This window comes from Lytechinus pictus, chromosome 7, assembly GCF_037042905.1.
Source record: "Lytechinus pictus isolate F3 Inbred chromosome 7, Lp3.0, whole genome shotgun sequence".
Lineage (NCBI taxonomy): Eukaryota > Metazoa > Echinodermata > Echinoidea > Temnopleuroida > Toxopneustidae > Lytechinus > Lytechinus pictus.
The window spans coordinates 38,305,024-38,329,950 of NC_087251.1; the positions used below are offsets into that span (position 1 = coordinate 38,305,024).

The 24,927-nt window shown below is 36.7% G+C and overlaps 1 protein-coding gene across 1 annotated transcript in view; it reads left to right on the forward strand.

The window, feature by feature from the left end:
* Window positions 1–11,216: 11,216 nt before the first annotated feature.
* Window positions 11,217–24,927, forward strand: part of LOC129265198 (autophagy-related protein 2 homolog B-like) — an 81,662-nt gene continuing 67,951 nt past the window's right edge. Inside the window, exon 1 of the mRNA XM_064101505.1 lies at window positions 11,217–11,384. Within this exon, the coding sequence (XP_063957575.1) occupies window positions 11,217–11,384 (168 nt within the window). The remainder of the gene's footprint in view (window positions 11,385–24,927) is intronic.

Consider the following 24,927-nt stretch of genomic DNA (forward strand, 5'->3'; position numbering starts at 1 on the left):
CGTCATTTTACTAATTCCCTGAAAGCAGTATAAGTCATAACCCTTAAGTGATGTATAGCCAAAAGTGTTGACCCGAGTCCGAAAAGATTGCAAAAGGTGTCTGATTAATTGGTTTTCATATCTATTATAGGAAACTAGGAATTTGATGACGATGCCTACCGAATCGCTAGAAACTTGACCGCAAAATCCTGAAAATGATTTACATCAGATAAACTTGAATAAATCGACCGTCCATAAGTTGAATATTTCATTTCATTTCGTTTATTTCCATTTTCAACAATTACAGTTTGATTGTACATTTTGACATACAAAAAAAGCATATTTCAAGTATCCCTGTACAAAAATTATATTCAAGATATTCGCCCTGGTTGAACTCTTTTGTTTACTATATGCAAAACAATATACCTCTTCTTCTTGTAAGTCGAATTTCTCCTCAGTCGAAAAGATTTCTGTGTTCCAAAATAATTGATGATTCGACTTCGACAAAGTTAACTGTAAAATTTTTACTCTTCCGCTCAAATTGCATTTCCGATCAATTTAACAAGTAAGTAAAATATCAGTTTGAAAATACGTACATGAGTTTTGAGCCTTTTCAAAAGTTGCTGAAAGCTCGACGTTTCGATACATTAGGCCCCAGTCACAACCGACAGACCGATTCCCAACTGAACGATAATATGTCATTGAAAACAAGGTAATAGCTTTGGACGGTCAGGAGCCGGTTTCGTGAGTGTGACTGTAACATTACGACGATACTCAAACGAAGACTTGGGGCAGTCGCAACATCTGAAGTGACACAATATTGGAACGCGCTCCCAGCATCCCTAACAGCTGCTCTTCAAAACAATATAGTAAAATGAGTAAATATAGTATAAATCATTTCACTCTTTGTAAACAAAGCAATTACAAGATGCCTCTTTTTTCTTCAGCCCCCACTTCGATCTCCCCCACACTACTGTCATTTTCTTACAACAAATTTATCTTATACTTTTTATCATTTATTTCCTTTCTCGTAGCATCTACAGAAATGATCATGCAAGATGATAGAGAAATTGATATCATTATGGCAAAGTGCGAAATGTTATTGCATAAATAGGAGAACGGGAATTACAGCTATGAATAACACATAACCCCTCCTCCATTTTCGCCTAAAAAATTATTTGGTGTATGGCGAATTTGGGAGTATTTCATGAAACTTCTTGTCACAGTAATTTCCACTGACGAATTTGCTCTGAGCCAATCAGATGTCAGAATTTCAGTAGCTTATGACATGACTATTTTATTTCATGAAATGCTTCCCTCTATATAAGGTATCGATGGTTCTACCAGGTGTGGCACACCCTGCGGTACCCCGTTGTAAATCTTGTCGTAAGTTCCCCATGGATGCAACCAAATCCTTGTTGCCAATTCCCACGAGCAAGCTCGCCAGCAAGAGTCGATGTAAGAATTACATAGTATTACCCCCGTAAGAACGCGAAAGAACCTATTTGGAGGCTATCGCGAGGTTCAAATACAAACAGGGCCCCGGCCGTGACCGCAGCGACGGCCCATGGGGACATAGACCCTTGCGAGTCATATAGCCAACAAAACTATGCCAATATTAAATCGTTTGAAGTTAAATTGTGTTCCACTTCTTTCGTTTTTCTTCGAGTTCCTCAGCTCTGTCCGAAAGCAGGAACAAAGCAGATTCTTGACTTTCCGACCTTGCTCCGAATTTGCAAAGCCTCGACATTCGTTTGGGAGGGTGACGATGAGATAAATACTTGAGATGGGTTTCGTCACTTTCGTGATTATGTCTTTAAAATTCACTAAACATGCTAAATGTAAGAGAATACAAAATACTTTTAAGATCCGCAATGATATGGGTTGTAATTCCATATCAAATACAACCCTATACACACACTAAAAAAGTTTCAGTTTCGTACCCTTCAAAATATATGTCACAATAGAAGCTCCTTTTGGGGGCGCACCTTGTCACTCTTGGAAGCTTTGGCACCTCTATGGGCGCAGGTATGTTTATTTTGCACCATATACAAAATTTGCAGAGTTGTACCCCTATTGGAAAGGTTCAAATTTGCATCATTTTGAATGCAAAAATTCCCGCAACTTGAAACTGTGCAAGGTTATACCATTAAGGGTGCAAACCGGTTCAAATAATCCAAAGAGGGTGCATATTTGCACCCTTTTTATGTGGGGTGCATATATAGCACCTAGTACTAGAAGGTGTTGCTACTTTGACATCATGTTATAGGGCCGTGCAGATGGGGTGTAGGTTCATAAGAAAATACACCCTGTATGGTCCACTCTTTGGCGAGTACGAGTAACACTTTGCTGAACTTTATTTTTCAGCTTGGACTGACTTAAACAAACAGGAAGGGTTATAAGTTAATAAGGATCAGAAGATACGAACACATGACCGAAGATAGAACGATTTGAAGGGCACTTGGCAAGGATCTCACTTTCTGTTTACTCTATACTCATCAGTATAGATCACGTAGGTGGACATCATGATGTTGTTAAGTGTATTTTTGTTTGGAGTTCCATTCATTAAAATAAGAGGTTACGTTATCCATTAATTGTAACCTCGTTACCATGGAGACAAAATAACTCTACCACACAGTTTTGAAGATACTCTGAAATCGGGAGTTGTGACCTGCGCCTGTATAATCCAAGCTTCATAAAGGATGTTACGAATTGATGCAGAGGTTAGACGTCCTTCGGGTGGTGATGTTAAAGATCGGTCCAGACGTATACGTAAATAATATCCGACTTATACATGTCTGAATACAATGAATTACAAACATCAAATATCTATCCTCTTTTTTTAATTCTAAATGATTTGCGAGACATGTTTTTCAATTTAAGCCCCCCCCCCCCTCTTCTGATGAATCTTTATTTTCCCCACAGATAATAATTTTCAAAAGTTACTTTTGAATCTTGTTTGCGTGACCACAATGAGATAAAGTGGAGTTGAATTGAATAATATGACTATTGGCCCCGGGACTATGTATTTCGCTAAATTGCTTTCTATTTGTATCATTATTATTTGTATTAATATACATTAATATGAAAGATTTGTTTAAACGTAATTATTTTCTATCGAAAGGTTGATTTGAATGCAAAGATTCGCAAACGTGGTATCGGAATGAATAAAAGTTATGGAGAATATAGGTCAAAGGTATCTATAGTGTATATAGTTTTGTCCTGCGTCCTGTAACCTGTCTACTCCGCAAAAGACTGTTTGAAGTCAGATCTTATCAAGAAGCCTTTTGTCAGCAGTTCCTTTATTAATATTTCTGGTTTGACAGCGCTTTGACTTACAAGAATAAAACAGACGACAGCATATTATAAAACCCTGTAAAGAAGTCGGCAGACTCACAGAGGTTATAAAAAAAACCTCACGGCATAATTATGATAAAAGGTGGCGCCTCGCTTTGTAAAGATTACATTCTAAGAATGGTTGTTATTTTTGTAAAATTATTCACCGAAATATAATCATAACCATGAGCGATGGGTGGAATGAGTGAGCTTGACGTTTGGCGAACAACAGGGGAAAAATGAAAGCGATTGAACTTGGGAAGTCATTCACCTAAAGTATGGTGTTTTTGAAGGGCACACGAGGAATGGTAGTCGCGCATATAAACCCTGACCCTAACTCAACCCGTCACTACCAATGAGCAATTTCAAACGCGGGACTCGGGAGAAAAGGAAAAACTAGACGAAGGGGTTAAAAATAGAAATAGATGTGGAGACAAAATTAATACAATCGGAGGAAATGGGGTGGTAAAAATATCATATGAACGAAAAGGGTAACCGTTTGTCTTTCTTCGTGTAAACATGATACAAATTTAAGAACACGTGAATTGTCGAAGACATTAATTAAAAAAAAACAGTGAATATTTTAGCTGTTTGTGATATTTTGCCCTGCTTCCCCGCCAAAAGATGGATAAATTAAAAAGCCCATAAATTCAATAAAAAATTATCAAAATCAAACAGAATGTGGGTTGATTCTAAACTAATAATCGTAGCAATCCCTAAAACACCTTTACTCTTTCTCAATGATCATGAATGTCAATTTTTACATTTTTTTGCAGGGGGGGGGGGGGGGCACAGACACTTATTCATCATGATCTCCAACACATTGGTTATTTTTACTAATTATTTTAAGAGTGTGTGAGTATCTCTAACCCGGAGGAAAGATGATCAATAATAATCTCCATTCATTTTCAATCCATAGAAAGTTCACTCCCAAATGATTTTTTTATAAATAATTTAATCAAAAACTTAGATCTTATTCCCCCAAAGAATCTTTGTCAGACCGGCTAATTTTCTTCAGCTTCAAGTAAGTTTGTTATCATTTATTGAAACGTAATCGTATGAACCTGGCCAGGTATGAGTAGTTCACTGTGCCCCGTCTTACAAAGAGTTGCGATTGATCCGATCGATCGCAACTATGGACGGCCAGCAATGTCAACATCTATTATGCATGTTTGTTCAAATATTTTCTAGCTATGATGTATATTCATGCATTCAATGTTTTCATGAAAATTTGCTGTGCTTCTCTTTGTTTACAAAAGACATTGTGCAAATTTCCTGTAGAAAAAAAATTATGACACTGATGGATTTCCATAGAGTTACGATTGATTGGATCAATCGTAACTCTTTGTACGACGGGGCCCTGGACTTGAGATGGGGATATTAAGGCTGCAGGGTCATATGCCCTTTAAAATTATTGTCTAAAATCCACAAAATACATAATACGAGAGAGTATCCACAAGCTGTGATTTATATTCCCTCCCATGATTCTGTTTGCATTGATTCATATTGTTGGTTGCATGATTTATTTTTTTAATCATTTCATTCATTAGATATTTGCATGATGTTCTCCTTTTGTCATATTTTTTTAGCTTTCCAAGTACCCCGGCAACGATTATCTTTATTCTCCCTTAACATGTCGGGTCTCTTTCTAATTATATCTTTCGAGTTGATTTGCGCTATATAATAAAACAGATATCTTGTGGATAGTTTACTTGAATTAGTTATTTCTTTTTCAAATAAAAAGCAATATCGCTTTTTCGTCAACATTTGACTTCACCAAAAAAAAACACGATACACATTATGTAAAAATAAAAGTAAACTCAGAAAACTAGATATTCTCTCATTAAGGCATCACAATCAACTCATTACAACATGGATTAGCAATTGTACATGTATATAAACTCTTTCAATGGCAATTTTGTCGATCGAGACGCCCTGAGGGGAGATGTAACGCCACATAATCTTGCAGCCTGCGTAATACCCCGTATCGACGCTCAACAAACACTTCCACCTTCGCGTCCCAGAAGCCGGATAATGGACAAATCGCAAAAATAATAAGTTGTAAATAGCTTTGACATGCTAACAACCTTGGATTTGACCTCGTAGTCGGATCCTAAGTGGAAAATAATAATTGGTAATTCAATTTGCGGCGGCTGCGGGCACGACTTTGTGCCACTTTTCATTCTTCAGAGTTCGGCCCCTTGATGGAAATATGTTTCCTCGAGAACGGAGGGAGGGATGATAAAATGCATGTGAATATCAATTGACTCATCACGGACGGTAATGATTCCAGTACGCTCGTTATGTGCCATGGATAAGGGGGTGGTGGTTGTTACTTGTTTGATTGAGCGAATGCGTCCTTTTTTAGTTACAAGTTTTCAGGCCTTATATTTGTCCATTTGGGCTTGAATAAACTTTTTTTTTAAATCAAGACAGAGAACGCACAGAGTTTACAAGGATGCGTATAGCATTTCCATTTATTTGAAATTTTGAATGTGGGATTAAAGAGCACTTACGATTAAATGCCTTGCTCACAGGCATAAAGTGCCATTGCCTGGTAGGATCGAACCTCGGACCTTTACCATGTTTACGGAAGGCTCCTCACTCGGTCACAGTACCTCCACAAAGGGGTGTCGGATATTTTCATTACCGATTTTTATGCCCGCTTAGGTTATTTTTGATAACATTTTGGTGCGAATTCGCGGTTATTACTTAGTTACATACGCATCTTGTTCAGGATCACAAACAGAATTTTAAATTTTCATGAGAAAATACACGAAAATTAAATAGCTCGCGCTTCGCGCTCGCACTATATAGGGCTTATGAAATTATTTCATATTTATGTTGTTTTATAAGAATAAAGTTATGAAGTGACTGTGAGGACTCTCCCTTCAAACAAACCAAAATCAATATTGAGCGGTCGATCGGGTAAATAATTTCGGGCCCTACCCCCCACTGGCGAAAGTTGGATCCGCCCTTGTGACACATACACAGAAAATATTGTTGCCCCCCCCCCATTAAAAAGCAGGAACCCCCGAGTGTCCCCCCCCCCCAGGAAAAAATCCTAGCTACACCACTGACCAGCGGATGGACAGGCCCTATTTATATAAAACCAGAAGAAGGTGAAATTTACGGTAAGACCAGAAGGATGACATAAAATAGTGAAAAGCTGAAAAAAAGATATATGGAGAAGAACTTGTTGAATGAATTTCAATCATCGCGTATATTATAAAAGGAAAGTAGGAAACAGAAAGGAGACGCCTACATTAAGGGGAAGTTGGACGTCACTTATTTACACTTAGACAACATGTGTTTTAAAGAGTTACTCCAGACTGAAAAAAAAAGAATGAATAAAGTATAGGAAATGAAACAAACAAAACATTGAACATCAATATCGAATGAAAAAAAAAAAGAAAAAAGCAAGGCTTGTAACTCCTAATTCAACTTAAGTTGTGATTTTTTCGGATCACGTTAAATTTGCAGCGGACGGGACATTTCAAATTTATATTATATTTGCCTACTTCTTTGTATTATGATAAAATGTAATAATTTCCATTATCTACTACAGAAATGTAAAAATAGGATTTGCAACTCATTTCATGTGTATCATCACTGCTGTAACTTATTCGGTTACGAGGAAAAAATGTTTTTTCTTAAATATTTCATAGAAAATGCGATTATGACATCATTATTTATTTCTTTACATATTCACGAAGACCTGCATAAAATCAGTTTATTGAAATGGTGCACAATTTCACATTTCAAACAACTCCCTTGTTTTCCATCCGATTTGGATGAAATTTTCATTGTTTTAGTTATTTGACTGTACCTTTTTATGTCAAATGTATGTTTTGGCCCGGAGCATTCCTTTTATTTATGCAGACGATTCTAAACAAATATTTTGTGTTCAAGAGTTTAATATTGGTTCCATTTACTTTCTACTGTAAAAAAAATCCACAATCGGATGATGTATATTTATATATTTTATCTAATCTCATTTGATTGTAAACTTTTCGGATTCAATAAATATCTGTAATTTTAATGAATGAAATAACGATATTTTATGAACTAAACACACATAGATCCTATCCCAACAAACGATTAAATCTTTGAATATCAAGCAAATGAGAACAACACAAAATATAGTGGCATTGGATAGAAAATTCACAGTCCTGAGGTTTTACTTAGAAGTGGGCCCCCCCCCTCCAATCTCTTTTTTCTTCCCACTCTATGTACCTCCCTCTCCCTTGCCTCTCCTTCTCCCCGCTCCCTCCCCGTCTCTTCAAAATCACCGATTTGACATCAATTTATTTTAAGTTTTAGTAAAATTTATATCAATCATAATATGCACATATCACCGAGTGAAGAAACATAAGGCTCAAGAAATGTTTTCACAATCCTTGTTTTTGGGTTAGATAATTTCGAACATAAAATCTTCAGCAATACAAAAAAAGAAAACCGAATAAAAATTAAATTCTGATATAACTGAAGATAGTACAATTTTCAATGCATATTTTATGTATTTCAATAAATCTCATAACCAAACAAGAAATGAGATCTTTTGTATGCTCATAAATTTATGAAACGAATAATTAACAGCTTTTGTACAAGCAAAATATATATAAACACACAGGACTTCATTATTTAATGCAATCTTTAAAGGATCTGTCAAAACATCCGATCTATTCGTGAATGTGTCCGACGAAAACACAATATGAAGGTCAATATTACCGAATGATAATTGTTAAAACGTAACAGAAGTTTGACTGATTCTTACAATTTTGGGGGTGGACACGTGCATATTCACCAATATATCGGTTTTTCTCATGTAATCCTTCAGAGTGTATGGTCGAAATAGACACAGATCGAATAAAATTATTTATACTCTTGAAATGAAAATGATTCGACTATTCAACGATTCAAACCAGAAATAAATTCGCAATGATTCTAAGGTCAAAAATTGATATACATTATTATACCATCCCTACTTGGTAGAACACGGTGTGTGTATCACAGAGAGTGCATAGCGTGGAACACAATGTGAACTCACCTTCACACTGTTTAATTTGAGCATTTCAACAGTGTTAATCACATATTCAAACATACAGTCGACTGTGTGAACACGCTCACACTCGAGCTGTCCACAGATTGAAAATATAGCTTCACATGCATTGTTGAATTTGAGAATTTTAACAGCTAGTGTGAATAATATTTTCACATAGTTCACTATGTGAACGCACATGTGATCACATTGTATTCGTTCCAGCGGGGATATTCTGGTCACATTAACCTTTAATTCATTCATAAAATGGAATGGTGTCAATTTTGACTGCAATCGTATAGTGCCCTTGGGATTCAGGGTTACAGCAAAATAATTATATCAGTAAACATGAAGGGTTGCGGAAGGGTTGTTTGATTGACTTGGAATCAGTGTTCAGGGATCGTGCTGCAACTCTTAAAACAAATCACTTAAAAGTGATTAGCTGTAAAAGAGTCAGCTGGATCGATGCTATATAGTCTCATTTTACTACAACAAAGTAATTTCGGATACACCTTGCTGACTATACTAATCTAGTCAAGTTTACTATTTTTTAAAGAGTGTTGGGCGTTGATGTCCGTGAGATCTGAACGGTGTGTCTGTAGTCATATCTGACTATGTTTTATTGGCCCCCATTCTTCACGTTATGTAAAATATTGTTAACTGTAAAATGATAGTATTTACATGCAAATAATTTTTATATATATACATATTTGGCGCAGATTATCTGCTCTCATACGTTCACATGTATATTGTTCATAGGTGCAATGGAAATATAAATTTAGATTCCATCTCTGTGTTAATCAAAGAACCATCGTGTTCCGTGAATGTAATCTAGAACATCCCTCTTAATTAACCTAATTAAACATCAACATACATTATTGGTGTGGGGGACTGGAGCCCTCCCACATAAAGTAAAACTCATTATATTTCAATAACTCTTGTTTGAAAAACATGATTTTCATCAGATTTCCTTGAATGTTTTGGCCGATTTTACGTTTCACATGCCAAATCTATGATAACTTGATAAATGTGGGGTTTTTTTGCCAATCTTTATTACTCACTACCTTCGCATGCACGCTCTCCAGAGAAAATGTAGTCGTCAAATCTCAGCCCTCAATATCAGTGCACCATTTCGACACAGGCGTGACAACATTCCCAAAGGTATAATATTGCCCATTGGGATCTCATATGCACGAACATGTAATTCATATTTTTCTTGTTTAAGTTATTCTTTTCATGATTCAATATTTTATGTTTCAATAAAAATCGACTTACCCCTTCCTTTCTCCATCGCGAAGCCGAAGACGACACCGGACGCAGCCGTCATCAAGAGTTTGACGCTGACCGGAAACCCGTGTTTCGTCGTCGATGACGAGATAGTTGACGATGACGACGATGGTGGTGCTTTCCTCGGGGTTTCCCCGTTTACCGCGTGATGCGGGATGCTGCCATTGGATGCCGTTCCGTTCACGAGCCTGCCTCCGGAGTACTTACTGTCTCCATTTTCACAGTACTCTGCATGAATTAAATGACCGTTCGTCGTGAAACCCTTCCCATCTTTCACTAACGGAGACAAAGTCATGTTCGCCGATTTCATGAACGGCACATTCCCGTTGGCGTCACAATCTGCAGGCTCACATTTAAAAGATCTCTGGCGGGCTCCTGTGGTCATCGTGATCGTCGGCGCCGATTCCATTATGATACTGTCCCCCTTTTTTTCAGACGAAGAATACCTGACGATCGAGAATGAAATCAGAATGAAAGGAGATGATATTTTGTGTTCAGCAAACAGCCTATTAATATTTGATCATTCCTATCATGCCTTGCCTTTATTTGAGAATAAATAATCAAAGTTTAAAAAAAAAATGATGGGAGTTAGACTTTAGAACTCCACACTCAGTGGAGCACTGTTTGATCAAAATAATTTAGCAGCAGTAAAGAGTAGTCAGATGCTGACCCCGAGTGTATATTTGCTCTTGACGTTACTCTTTTCCGCCTCGTCGCGAAAAGGGTTGAGTTTGAAAGTCAACTAAAAGACGGACGGCAGGGCAGATAGATCCGAAGGAAGAGAGAAGAATAAAAGTAAAGGACGAGGAGAAAACGTGCTGTGATGAAAGACAGGTTTGATACCAAGTAGAGGGAAATTAGAGAATGCGTGGGCAAGAGAGCAGAGTTGGATGCCTGATACTAACGAGTAAATCGAGAGTTGGACTTGCGGATCGTTTCGAGATCTGGTGGGCGGGTGGCTACTGAGAAAAGTTGAGGAAAGTAAATGAACTCGCGTGCTGCTAATCAGGAGCAACTGGGAGCTTTCTCAGGTGAGATGGAACTAACTTCTGATAACTTTGGGTCATGCAGCCACTTTTAGTAGCTAAGCAAGAACCACTTTAATTAGACATCCAGGGCAGGCGAAAAGCGCTTCATTGTAGAAACAGACATGCGCATAACGACGTTCTCTTGCACGTTTCGTATCTGCCTGCTGAACCCTGACAATAATGGAGTTAGCCGAATTTTCACGATGACTTCGCGCGAGTGTGTCCTTGAGTTCGCATGAACTTTTTCTTCTCTTTTTTGAAAAAAACTCAAATGCTTACGATTTGTGCGCGAGCCTGAATTAATGACACACAATAGTATTGAAAACGTCACCCTCCCTGCGTGGAAAAATAAGTAATGGAAACAAAGCTAAAGCGAGACGAAAATGTAAACGCCCTCTCTTGGCGAAAATGAAAATCATAACAAATTGATAAACATAGAAAATGGCCGAATGACGTGAACGAACTCATGGGGAAATCCCAAACATCGATCATTAGCGGTTTCTGCCTTATTTTCTTCGTTTTTTGAATGAAGTTCATCGAGTAAAATGCCGTGGTACTTCCCTTGGCCTGATTACATAAAGAAAAAGGCATGCAGGTATTTACTTCAGCGATATGTCGGCAATTTCTTGGAGGAGAAATTGACTCTCGATCAGCTGAGTGTGGATATTTACAGTGGCACTGGAACAGTGAAAGACGTAAAGCTTGATGTCTGGGTATGATTCTTTTTGTTTTGACTTTTTATCATGTACCTACACTACAGGTCTATTTATATCTATAAAAATAGTTATAGTTTTTTCCACAGCATGGGCTTCATGACTGTTAATTGAATGAGTGAGTAAACTTATAGTAAACTATTGGCTAACCGCTCTAAAAAAAAAGTCCAATCAGATGATCTGGCTGGGGATTTAGCTCCTGGGCAATCCATATGATTGTATCACGAAATTGTGATATTCCCATTGGAAATGTGTGTATAGGAATTGCATGCGTTAGTAATGGTAATGGCTCTTATCATGTATCTTTGTATGATGTGTTGTCCATATTTCATGCTCATTTCTAAGAAGTAAGATAACATAATTAGGCTTACCTTTAGAATCCAATGTCATGAATCGATTACAAAAATCTCTAGATTTTAAAACGAGAAAACAACGGATACGACGTACCGGTACTTGTTAACTTTTTATTTAGAAATTACGTTTTTGAGATAAAAGCGGATACATGGATACTAAGATACGTGGATACACATGGATACGAGGATACGTGGATACTGGGATACGTGGATACTACTACCGTACTGATAAATGGATACATGGATACGAAGATACGTGGATACGCGGATACGTGGATACTACTACCGTACTGATAACTGGATACATGGATACGAGGATACGTGGATACGCGGATACGTGGATACTACTCCCGTACTGATAACTGGATACATGGATACGAAGATACGCGGATACGTGGATACGAGGATACGGGCAGCTGGGATAATGTTTGTGGATACGGGGGAGGGGGTACAGGGGAGTATCCAGCTTTCGCCAAAGGGGGGGGGGTGGAAGGAGGGAGAGTCGTGGGGGTATGTTATACAGGGGAGGATCCATGCACCTTTCGCGAAAAGGGGGAAAAGAAGGGAGAATCAGAAAATATTTTCATCCACATTTCAGTCGGTCGATCTGTCGTTAACTAAAAGTAGAATTTTGTTGGTTTATATTCTTTTCTTGGTTTAACATGGCCCAGTGCAGTACGTGTCTCAGTCATCTTATTTAAAAAAAAAATCATTTTCAAGACAATACAGGCATATAGCTCATTTTTTTGTCCTTGTTTAAATACTTTTCCTTTTCCTTTACGTTGTTTTTCTCCTTTCTTTTCTTCTTTTTTTTTTAAATATATTTTTCTTTTCTCTTTTATATTCTTCCTTTCTTGTCCATTCTATTTTTGTTTCTTTTTTAATTAAAAGAAAAATTGTACAGGCCTACCTATTTTTTTTTAAATCAAATTCTTGTGATTTTCACAGTAAATTATAAGACAGAAAACTGGACTTTTGGTTCGTATAATTAAAATAATATATACATGTATATACCCTTCTTTTTAGAATTGTAGAGCAATATTTTTGCTGTTTTTTTCTCTATAAATCTAGAGATTATGATGAATATGACATGGATTCTGAATGTTTAGGAGGATAAATATGAAGCGATTCGTATAATATAGGCATAGCTCATTTTCTGTCCTTGTTTGAACCCCGCGGGGGGGGGGGGCACTTACATTGACGAGTGGATACCATGCGCGACCAAAAAAAAAACACGTAAAAAGGATGTCTTTTTCACGATAGGGCACGTTATGTACGTAACGTGATAAGGGTGTCAAAAACACAAAAATAATGAAAAAAGGGTATCTATTTCGCTAGGAAAATTACGTGTTTAGGGTCGAATTCGCGGGGATGATAAAACAAAATTAAAATGTTTTATAAAGGATGTCCTTTTTGCCCCAACACTTCGTATTTAGAGTCACGATTTGCGCGAGGTGTAGAAGGTGGGGTCGTACTAAACCAAATAAGGTAAAGCCGACGACCGAAGGACCCGTAACAATAAAACATTCCTGTACTTGTTTTCCTTTACGTTGTTTTTCTCCTTTCTTTTCTTCTTTTTTTTAAAATTATAAGTAAATAAGTAAAAAAATAAGTAAATTATAAGACAGAAAACTGGACTTTTGGTTCGTATAAGGGGCGCATTTTCAGAATATGGAAATTACGTGTTTAGGGTGCTTTTCGAGACCCCATGGTCGCGCATGGTATCCACTCGTGAATGGAAGTGGCTCGCGCTTCGCGCTCGCATTGCCTTTGTAATGAATCCCATTCAAGAGAATTAAATGACATTTCATATATCCAGTTCTGAAATCAATTTGCACACAATGTTTTAGCTCGCACCTCAAGCTTTCATTATTTTGTTTGATTTACACAAATTGTTATATAAAAGTTTCCAGCTCGCGCTGCGCACTCGCATTGTTTGATTTGTGAGATACCTATCCTCTTTGGAAATTCTTTCCAAAATTTGTCAAAATGCTCCTTTATCATGTCAATATACAAAAAATTAAGCTCGTGCTTCGCGCTCACATTTAATTGTTCGAGACACACAGCTTGCTTTTTTAAGGCGGTTTTCCACTAGGGCGCGGACAAGACCAGGAAGGGTTGCGGAAGCTACTTTTGTCATTTCGGCATGCTGTCGGCAACCAAATTCCGTAAAAGATTATGCAAATGATCTTGTCCTAGGACACGATCAGGACTGTCTGCGTATTGTCGTAGGACATTCCTGGAACTGTCCTGTGACAAGATTATCTAAATCAATTTGTCGGCGTTCGGCGCGGACAGCATGCAGATCGTATTAGGACAGAACCGGAGACATTTAGGACAACGTCACGAGTGGTAAATTTAAGGACGAGGACAATAAGAATAATTTTCGGACAAATTGCGAATACTCCAAGAAAATTATCGTTCATATATTTTTTTTTAATGAATTTAGGGGTGTTATTTGGGGTTTGGGGTGCGGTTTTTTTTTAAAGAAACATTGATTTTCTTATTAAATCCGATCTAGGAGCAGGCGAGAATGAAGTAATTCGTCATGAAAGTACGCTATTAAAAAAAAAATCGACTACAAAGACGATGTAGGGTTTTCTTTTATTTCAAATCAAATTGCATACATTGGTGGAAATCCCTGGGGGACAGGGAGACGCTTCCCCTCACTTTTTGGAATTTGATATCAAATGCCCCCCCCCCCCCACTTTTTGGAACGAGCAAACAAGAAAAAATGGAAAGAGAGGAAAAAGAAGAGAAAAGAGAATAGAAAATGAAGAGGGAAAATAAGAGGAGTAAGACGAGTGAATAAAATAAGATGAGGGGGGGGGGGATTTCATGTCACTATTTTAAATTTTCGCTCGCTTTGTGCTCACATTGCCTAATCTATGATATACATAACTTGCTCAATAGGCTTATATTGAGCTTAAAATATCAAGTTTTGAAGTAAATATATGAAATATTTCTCGGACACTGAGTTTTCAATTTGTTTGATTTACAAATATATTTTATAGTTTTCTGTAAAATTACTATATTTTATGGTCTAAATATCGACATTTTCCGCTCGCGCTGCGCACTAGCATTATTTAATTCGTCAAGTAACTATTCTCTTCGTGTATTCCATATTTTTTTGAAAAATATCCCTTTTTAGGCTTATCTGATTCTGAATAGTATCAGCTAAAGCTGCGCACTTGCATTTTCATTGGGGAGTAATGTATACCTATATCAATTGTAACAAATTATTTTAAATTCCTCTTTCTTGACAGTTTATCAAAATTTTCGGCTTGCAATTTGCGCTCGCATTATTTTTAAAGTATTCTTTAAAGTATATTAACCCATGCATCCTTTTCATGATTACAAAATATCCAGTTTTTTTACCTTGATATTAATTTCGCGACCTCATTGGGCTTATTAGATTAATAAGTAAGATAATAATATTTTCATTATTTCCTAATAATCATTGTCCGGTTTTTTTTTCAGAACGGAATATCGACAAGTTTCATCTCTCGACAAAAACAAAAATGTCCTTAAAATTTCCCGGTCGCAACTGGAAATATATGTATTGATAAAAATATCAACTTGCGCTTTGACTCGCATCATTTATTAAGCAGGATCCATATCCAATTCGTAATTGCGCTTAAATTAACTTTTTTGGGGGGATCGGAAAATCAAATATCTTTAGCTCGCGGATCGCGCTCTTATTATTGATATTATGATAAAGAATGTAATTAGAATGTCCAGATTCTAGGTTTGAATCTAAACACACGCACGCATATTTATTTAGATACGAATCTTGTTCCAGTTTCAGATCAGATTATCAAATTATTAATGTAGGAATGTTATCCATTTATCCACTTATCCATCCTTTTCATGATTTACAAAACGTAAGATGTCGAATTTCGTTTCGGCTCGCGCTTCGCGATCACATCAAGTGTATAGTCATACCCCTATCCTGTTCGTGATTTTAAAAGGTGCTTAGAATGCCCTGTATATAGCTGGGAATGTAAGAAATATTCAGCTCGCGCTTTGCGCACACATTATTTGATTGTTGAAATATGTAGGCTAAAAACAATTGTGTTTGTCGGTGCATGGACCTATGAAGAGATGGACATTCATCGCTTAGATAATGAATTCACTAACAGGTGACGGTAATTGTCATCTGAATAACATTCTCTTCATACTAGTCTTCTTTGGTCCTATGATCGTCACCGTGAGAAGGGACTGAATTAGTTCGTGATTGGACATTTATATTTCACAAATTATATGCGCAGTTGATAGAAAATCAATGAAACAATGGATAATCGATGTGCAGTTTTTGTTTACCTTTGTTTATCTTAGTTCCATGTGTTTTATTTGGGGAAATGTCTGCATATTTTAATATAGAGGCAATATCGTGATTGATTGTTTACCATTTAAAATTCAATTTTCCCAAGTTTCTCCATAATATTCCAGATATACGTGGCACATAACATGTGTAGATCGTGTATCTCTCAATGTTATTGTGGTCCTTATGTGTGAGCGGTAGTTAGCGGATCGAATAATATCATATTTTATATCATAAAAATCGTCTGCTTCTCAAGTTTGCTGATCCATATATGAAGCATATTGACTGAAAGGCACATACTGAAACAGGGGATCAGCCAACAAAAATCAAGACCGGGAAACTGTTCCGTCTTTGAGTGATCAGATACCCTTGGTAGTCATGGTAATTGCTATTGTTACAACACCTGTATGTTCTCATTAAGATGCGCATAACCAGGTGACGGTGACTATCATTGGGTCAAAGAAATGCTCGCGTTAATCGTCCATCTTTTCATAGGTCCATGGTCGGTGTAATAGTATTCACTTTTTGAAAGCAGATTTTGTGCATTTTATACATGACAATAAATTATCTCGGATCTAAGGTAACTTTAAAAAGACTGCATATGTTAATAGCAAAGTCGAGGCTCCCTTTATAACATTACTTTCTAATAGTTTTTTCCACAAATTAATACATATATTACAAAAGAGGAAGAAAACGGGAAGTTAGGATGCAAATTGCATTCGACAGGCACATGCAGACCAAGGGGCGAGGTGGTCTTGCTTACCCCTTTAAAAAAGTACAAACAGAAGAAATATAATTAAAATGGAAAGGGAAACTTAAAAAATGATATGGTGGAAAAGAAAAACAAAGGGGGAATGTCGTGCTAATACTGCCCTCCTCTCCCTGCTGCTGGCTTATCCCTCCCAGTATTAAAGAGATATACAAACAGCACAAAAGAAATAGGAATTACAGGGGCCGCGGAACCGGGGGGGGGGGGGGCTGGGGGGCTTCAGCCCCCCCCCCCCCCACTTTGAAAACCGTTCCGCGGCCCCTGGATAAACAAAGGAGATGAATGAAATGAGGTGAAATAGAATCAAGTAGGAAAAAAAATCGCGATAATGAACAGAAAATAATTGGCCAAAATTGTGAATGTGTAAGATTAGAAATATCAGTTTTAATTTTTGGACGAACTTGTGAATCCAGTGTCTAATCGCCTTTGCCTCCTCTTGTACCAATTAAAATATAGACTAAAAAAGAAAATGTAAATGGGCAATTCCAGGAGGCCGAATGCGTTGTCTACGCCCTATTGGCTGCGTAAAAAGGAAAAATGGAATAAATGCAAAGAAGAGTGGAAAAGAAGAAAAAGAGTGAAGAAATTTACAGACGGGAAGATATCAGTGTTTCAGCTAGGTCAATTTGTTAAAATTATTGGTTCATTTCGCTCTTCATGCTTTTAATACTTTAATTAAGAAGTTTGTGCACGCTATTCATTTTTACGAAAAATACTTAGGTCTTTTCGTCCTTGATGTTTGAAAGAAGTTCGCGCTCATATTTTATGTTTATGAGAAACATGTTCTGTGCACGACTTTTTCAGGAAGGCCTTTTTTTTAAGAGTCGTGGTGTATAGTGGTTCTGACTCCCGCCTTGTAAACGGTGAGTCGTGTGTTCGATTCTCACCGCGGTCTATATACCGTCCTTTGGTAAGACGTATTGCCGGCACACCTTGCCACTCTCGACCCAGGTGCTAAATGGGTACCCGGTTGGATGCGAAAGTTATTGTATGCTTGAATTTGCAAGCGCCATTTCGAGGCTGCGATGAATGCAAGGAATGCTTCCCAAGATGTGGAAATTGTGCACTTTTCATGCGGGATTGAAATGAATCATGGGACAATAATATGCTGTAAATCGTTTTGAGCCGTTCTGAGAAAAGCGATATTTATAAACATGCTATCATTTATTATTATTTCTTATTAATAAAATATCATTCACGATCAAACAAAGTGCTTAAAATGCATTAGGAATATAAACTTGAATTTCTGTTTTTTCTTATATTCCTTTTTCACATTTTTTCTCTTTTTTTATTTCATCTTTCTTTCCTCGTCTCATGCCGGTCTCACGTTCATGCCGGTCATTAACTTCAATAGATTACGTAATCACTATTAAATCTTAATCCCTCCTTTCAAGAATTTGGGGTATTAATCTTACACGGTATCCCTATAGTCTCAAAGGCATTCACAGGTGGTTCTTTATCAATGAACTGAAGGAATTCTGAAGTGACATTTTTAAACATAATTAAATCGAATTACATGTGTTGTGCAAGCACGTCATATTTCAAAATTTCCAATTGTTGAAAATAAGCGTATCTTTAAATGTCATAACTTTCTTATTTTATATTCGATTTTGATAAATTTTCAGTATACTGCATTCGAGCAAGACAGTATCTAATTACCAGTTTATTAATAAGGTGATGTTGTAACTGTAGGTATGTCGTGTATGCATTTTTCGTTACAGCATAATCGTAGATGATAATAAATATTGGCAATTAAACACATTATTTAACGTAAATTACTAAAGAATTTTTAATGCATACAACAAGACCCCCCCCCCCCAAAAAAAGCAAGGAATGTCCGTTTTTAGGTCTAAATTTATGTACAAAACGTACTTAAAATATGAAGTTTCCGATCGCAATAGGCCCTATAACATATTTTAAATCGCACTTCGCACTCGAATCAGTAATATTGTTTAGTCAGATATAACATTCCTGTTCACCATTTCAAAAAACGCTAAGAAAGTCATGTCTTTTCATAAACCGGTCAACTTATTCAATTTTTAACTAGGTCTAAATTCATAAAATATTTATTAAAAAAAAAATCATTTTTGATAAAAATTAAGATATAGAACGAATCATATAGGACTAATACTTATCCGTATTTATAATCAGAACGAGACATTCACATTACAACCCACCAATTAAATTTTAATCCAATTTATGCTTAAAACGAGATATTATATCATAGGCGTCATTGCATGCCGATGTTCTGTTACAATTGCAGTTCTCCATGCTCTCTTGATAGTCTTCTGGATGTATAAGTAGGAAGATAATTTTTGAAAAGAAGTAAATTATATGCCAATAATGCAATATATCATTCACAAAACTTTGTATTGCACTCCCTTACTTCATATTCCTATTTTTCTTCATTCTCCTCCTCCGTCTTCTCCTTTTATCCTATTTTCCCCCTTCTGTAATTCCTCTTCTATTTCTCTTCATCAAGTTCACTCTTTCTATAATTTTTGAAAAGAAGTAAATTATATGCCAATAATTATAAATAGAACGAGTCATATGAGATAATTTATAATCAGAACGAGACATTCACATAACAAGACATAGGAATGAAATTAATTTGTTTAAAAAAAGGATTGTGATATTGGCCCTATGATGTGTCTCGTTGCAATTACCAACAGGAGTGAGTGAAAATAATTGTCGAATTGTAACCAATGTTTTGAAATTGATTGGTCATTTTAATATAACCAAAACGTATATCGTTCTTATTATCCCCTTACTTAACTATTTTGTTGTTCTCTGTTGCTCGTGTCTTATTACTTATCACTGAGTTGTACATGATTGTAATTGTTTTGCGAAATATAAGCGAAAAACTTCCAAATGTCATAACTTTCTTATTTTACATACGTTTTTTGATGAAATTGGCTTGTTTCTTATTTCTCTATTGATTCAAATCAATAACTTTTTGGGTAGACTTGACCTTTAAGCTGCATATTCGTACATGTTATTATATTAGCCTTCTTTTATGTTGACTGAAAAATCTATAATAATCCAAATAGTTTATTTATATTTTGTTTACTGAAATCAACTTAATTAAATAAAATCAATCCTAAAAAGGATTAAGATTAATTGGTCAAATTGTAATCATATGGGCTTAGGGAATTGATATATGTCTCGTTATAATTATAAAGAGAGCAGCCAATTTTTAACGATTCACTGATGAAAGTAGCCTTTTCTATCTTTTCTCTCAAGAAAAATACAGATTAAAAGTGACGATGTCAATTATCTGAAAATAAGGTAATTAGGGTCTGTGATGCTTCGTTCTAAAAGTACACTTAGTATCATGCACTTCTTCATGTGTTTTCCATGTTCCAGAGTATCAAAAACTCCTTGATGTTCTTATCCAAGTATCTATGTATCTAAGTTTTCATGTAGGCATGTGCCCGTAGCCGCGTATCCAAGTATCCATGTAACCAAAGGTATCTAAGATCCCCGTATCCACGTATCCGCGTATCCACGTATCCAAGTATCCAAGTCTCCAATAGTATCCAAGTATCCACGTATCCACGTATCCGCGTATCCACGTATCCACGTATCCAAGTATCCAAGTATCCAATAGTATCAAAGTATCCACGTATCCACGTATCCGCGTATCCACGTATCCACGTATCCAAGTATCCAAGTATCCAATAGTATCCAAGTATCCACGTATCCACGTATCCGCGTATCCACGTATCCAAGTATCCGCGTATCCAACAGTATCCAAGTATCCACGTATCCACGTATCCGCGTATCCACGTATCCACGTATCCAAGTATCAAAGTATCCAAGTCTCCAATAGTATCCAAGTATCCACGTATCCACGTATCCGCGTATCCACGTATCCACGTATCCAAGTATCCAAGTATCCAATAGTATCCGCGTATCCACGTATCCGCGTATCCACGTATCCACGTATCCAAGTATCCAAGAATCCAATAGTATCCAAGTATCCACGTATCCACGTATCCGCGTATCCACGTATCCAAGTATCCAAGTATCCAAGTATCCAAGTATCCAACAGTATCCAAGTATCCACGTATCCACGTATCCTCGTATCCTCGTATCCAAGTATCCAATAGTATCCAAGTATCCACGTATCCATGTATTCATATCCATACATGTTTTAATATAATAGTATCCAAGTATTCTGTATCCATATATAGATATCAACGTATATCATTCCTTAAACAACATCATCAACATAATTATATACCATTGCACGTGTCCTCGATCACGCGCCCCCTCTTTGATCGCTTCATATATATCATCCCTTTTTAAGTCCTCTGATTATTATATCACCTGCCATTACTTCACTCTCTCCTACTACATCCACCACATTGGACAAGTTATGTACTCCCTCTACGGGGCCATCCCCCCTCCCCCATCTGCCCCCTCCCCCCATCCTTTATCCATCTCCCGATCCGATTCCTGCTTGTCGCCGGGGACTCTTAATTCACTCACGAACGTAGAGGGCGACAAAACTGATATCGCACCACACCGGCAGCAGCAATTAGTAGGTAATTGCTCTTTTGTAATCGATTCATGACATTGGATTCTAAAGGTACTCCCATAATTATTAAGGTATATTCAATAAAATAATTTTACATAAAATCATACAATTTTTATTGCGACAATTTTATATTTGGCAAAACTTTAGGCCTACTGAACAAAAAAATTAAGGTCAAGGGTTTTTTACCAAGGGGCCGTTTCATTAAGTAGTTCGTAAGTTAAGAGCTACTTTAAGAACAACTGGTGAACCTTTCTTACGCGCTTAACCATCGCCAATGAATATACCATTTTACACAAGAAAGGATCACCAGTCGTTCTTAAAGTCGCTCTTAACTTACGAACAGCTTTATGAAACAGCCACCAGTTATGTGATGTTAAAGTTCTATGTCGATCGACACGTGCGCGCTGTGTTGAAAGTGTGATCCTATTTTGCGTAAGAGAATTTGCAAAGTTTTTTTCAGAAAAGCCATGCAGATAAAGGTAAGATATTTATATTAGATGGCATTTTTGGAGATGCTATAATATCGCTTGGTGTCACATTTTAAGATTTGATCCAACAACTGGGCAATTCCATAAAATATGTACGTCCGACCCCCTACGGGAAATTCATGAAATTCTCTGTCTCTGATTTCTTGTTCTTTTGACAAGTACGACTATACTCTGGAAAGAGGACTGTACTCAACAGAAGAAGAAGATTTGGAAGACGTTTGATTGCAAAATGGTTATTTTCTTATTCTTGGGAAGTCCAGATTTTCTTGAAAGGGGCACAAAGGTAGCAACATTTGCTGATGATGATGTTTTGCCAATATTTAGGCTTTGATTTAGACTTATCCTTAATAAATTTACACCACAGGCCAATTCACATGTAAAGTTGCCTTTTCTGATGGTGACATTGTTATGCAGAATTTGGCAATGCCATAAAATAATCAACCTTTTTTTGTAGTCCGGCCCCCATTTTTCTCAAGTTTTACTTCACTTCATAAACTGACCAAGTCATGGTCATTTGAGAGCATTACAGACTGTCAAAAGAACAAGAAATCAGGGACAGAGAATTTCATGAAGGTCCGGTAGGGGGTCGGACATACATATTCTATGGCATTGCCCAGTTGTCGGATCATTGCGCTTTTTCCTTTCAATCACCATAAATGAGGATGAGGGGATGTGTACAGGGAAGATGATTTAATTGGTTACAAATAACAATATTCATGGAAATGTCTGATGGTGACAGTACATGTACTGTACATGTATTCGGTCTGAAGTCATACATGTATAAAGCAAAAGCCGATGTAGTATTAATGGAAGTTGTGATCTCTAGATAATCTCATAACCAATCTGTAAACTGACTGGAGTTCAGAAGTGAACCCTTTATATAATGGTTGGTCAAGACCTTAACAGCTGTTGGTTAATCTTGAATCCTTGACCAAAGTCTGTACATCATAACTTTAATGTGAATTGGGAACTGGACCTTTTAGCAGGACTTTAGTAGGAAGGAGGAACTTGTATAAGAAACCCACAAAATGAGTATGTGTCAGAAGTTTAGCTGGAAGAAGGATGAGTTAATTAATGAGTAATACTTTCTTAAGAAAATTGGAATTTACTTTGGAGACATATACACAGTAGGCCCGAATTCACAAAGTTGGTTTTTAAAACCATCAGTTGAATCCATGGTTTATGCAGATTTCATGTACCGTATAAATTACGCTTATTTACCATGTATATTAAAAAATGTCCAATGCTGGTGTGCGCTTTTGTCACAATGCGCCAAATTAATGACGCCTGTTGCCGTGGTTATCCAAGCCATGTTATTTATGAGTCATTATTTTGAATTAATGAGTCCACTCTACAAACAGTGGACCCATGAATAAAATAGCATGCTTAACCATGGCAACAGGCGTCAATTTGGCGCACTGACACAAGCGCATTAGAATTGGGCATTTTTTAATATACACGGTAAATAAGCGTAATTTATACACAGGAAATCTGCATAAACCATGGGTTCAACCGATGGTTTCAAAAGCCATCTTTGTGAATTCGGGCCATAGAGACAAGTTATACTTCCTGTAGAAACATTGATTAAGTATTGAATAGGTATTGATAAATTATTGAAATGTGAGAAAAGCTCTTATCAATCATCACACAACTGTATCAGATTTTCAAGGTAATAACTTGTTAGATAATCTTGCGCAAAATATGGTTTGGCACAAAGTTTGTAAGTTTGTGGAGCGTTGTGGCCCAGTGGATTAGTCTTCTGACTTTGAAACAGAGGGTCATGGGTTCGAATCCCAGCCATGGCGTAATTTCCTTCAGCAAGAAATTTATCCACATTGTGCTGCACTCAACCCAGGTGAGGTGAATGGGTACCCGGCAGGATTAATTCCTTGAACGCATGAGCGCTGGTAGGCAGCTCGAGCTAAAGCCGGGGTAATAATAATAATAACAGCGTGCCTCGGAATAGAATATTTCTAGATCATAGATGGGGCTATATAAATGCCTATTATTATCATTAGTCTAGCACTGTGCTTTAAATTGTTTCAGCATCCTACAAACAAATGCTGATATACCATGTCAGAACTTTATTAGATCCATAATTTGGAAGTTCAGCACCCAGAGACTTCTGAATTTGGGGTTTGCCCGAACTGTGCGAAGTTATTTATGTAGCTTGGTTTAGGGGCATTCCAGAACATAACCTCTGTCCCCATCAATCCAGAGATAATAATACTATTTAACCACATACAATTGAAAAGGGGATTAACTTTAACTTATAGTTTTAACCAGAACATTGCTAACAGTTATAATCTCCACTTTGTCAGGTTTTAGTGAATTTAGACACGCTCGCAACATTTTGTCAGTTGTCAATATTAATTGATAGCTGAAGAAAGATAGCATCTACGTACATTAATTTTGACTCAACCACTGAAAGCAAAAGGTGGCTTTTTACTTTATATTCCACATTGGAAATGACATTCATACTTAAAAAGGGGAGCATATTTCTTTTAAGAACTATTAAACCCATGCTTAAAACACATTTCAGGTATAGTTCAATCTCTCCTGGTTGCTTTTGGAACTTATTTGCTTTTACAGTTTTTTGTGTGTGTGAGTAATGAACTATCTTTTGAGTGAAATATTATAGGCAACAGGCCTACAGTACAACAAACTTGTACAAAGGTACAGTACACAATGCTATACACTTTCTTCTAGCACATGTATTGATCATATCTAATGCGACTTTGCAGGTCAAAGCTCTTAAATTGAGAGAACAGCAAAAAACAGAACACGTACTCCTTGCATTTGATAGGCAATTTACTTAAAGCATTATTGAAGAAGACAATGCAAACAACAAGCTATAAGAACGAAGATGAATACCACCACCACCACCACAACAACAACTATAACAATAATAATGATGATAATAATAATAATAATAATAATAATTTTTACCTTTGCCATTTTTACCCGGCACCGACCAAACAGACCAATCATTCCTCTTTCTCCAATCCTGGATTCATGCTTATATCGAAAGGCAACATTTTAAAAGTGGAATATAACATTAATTTT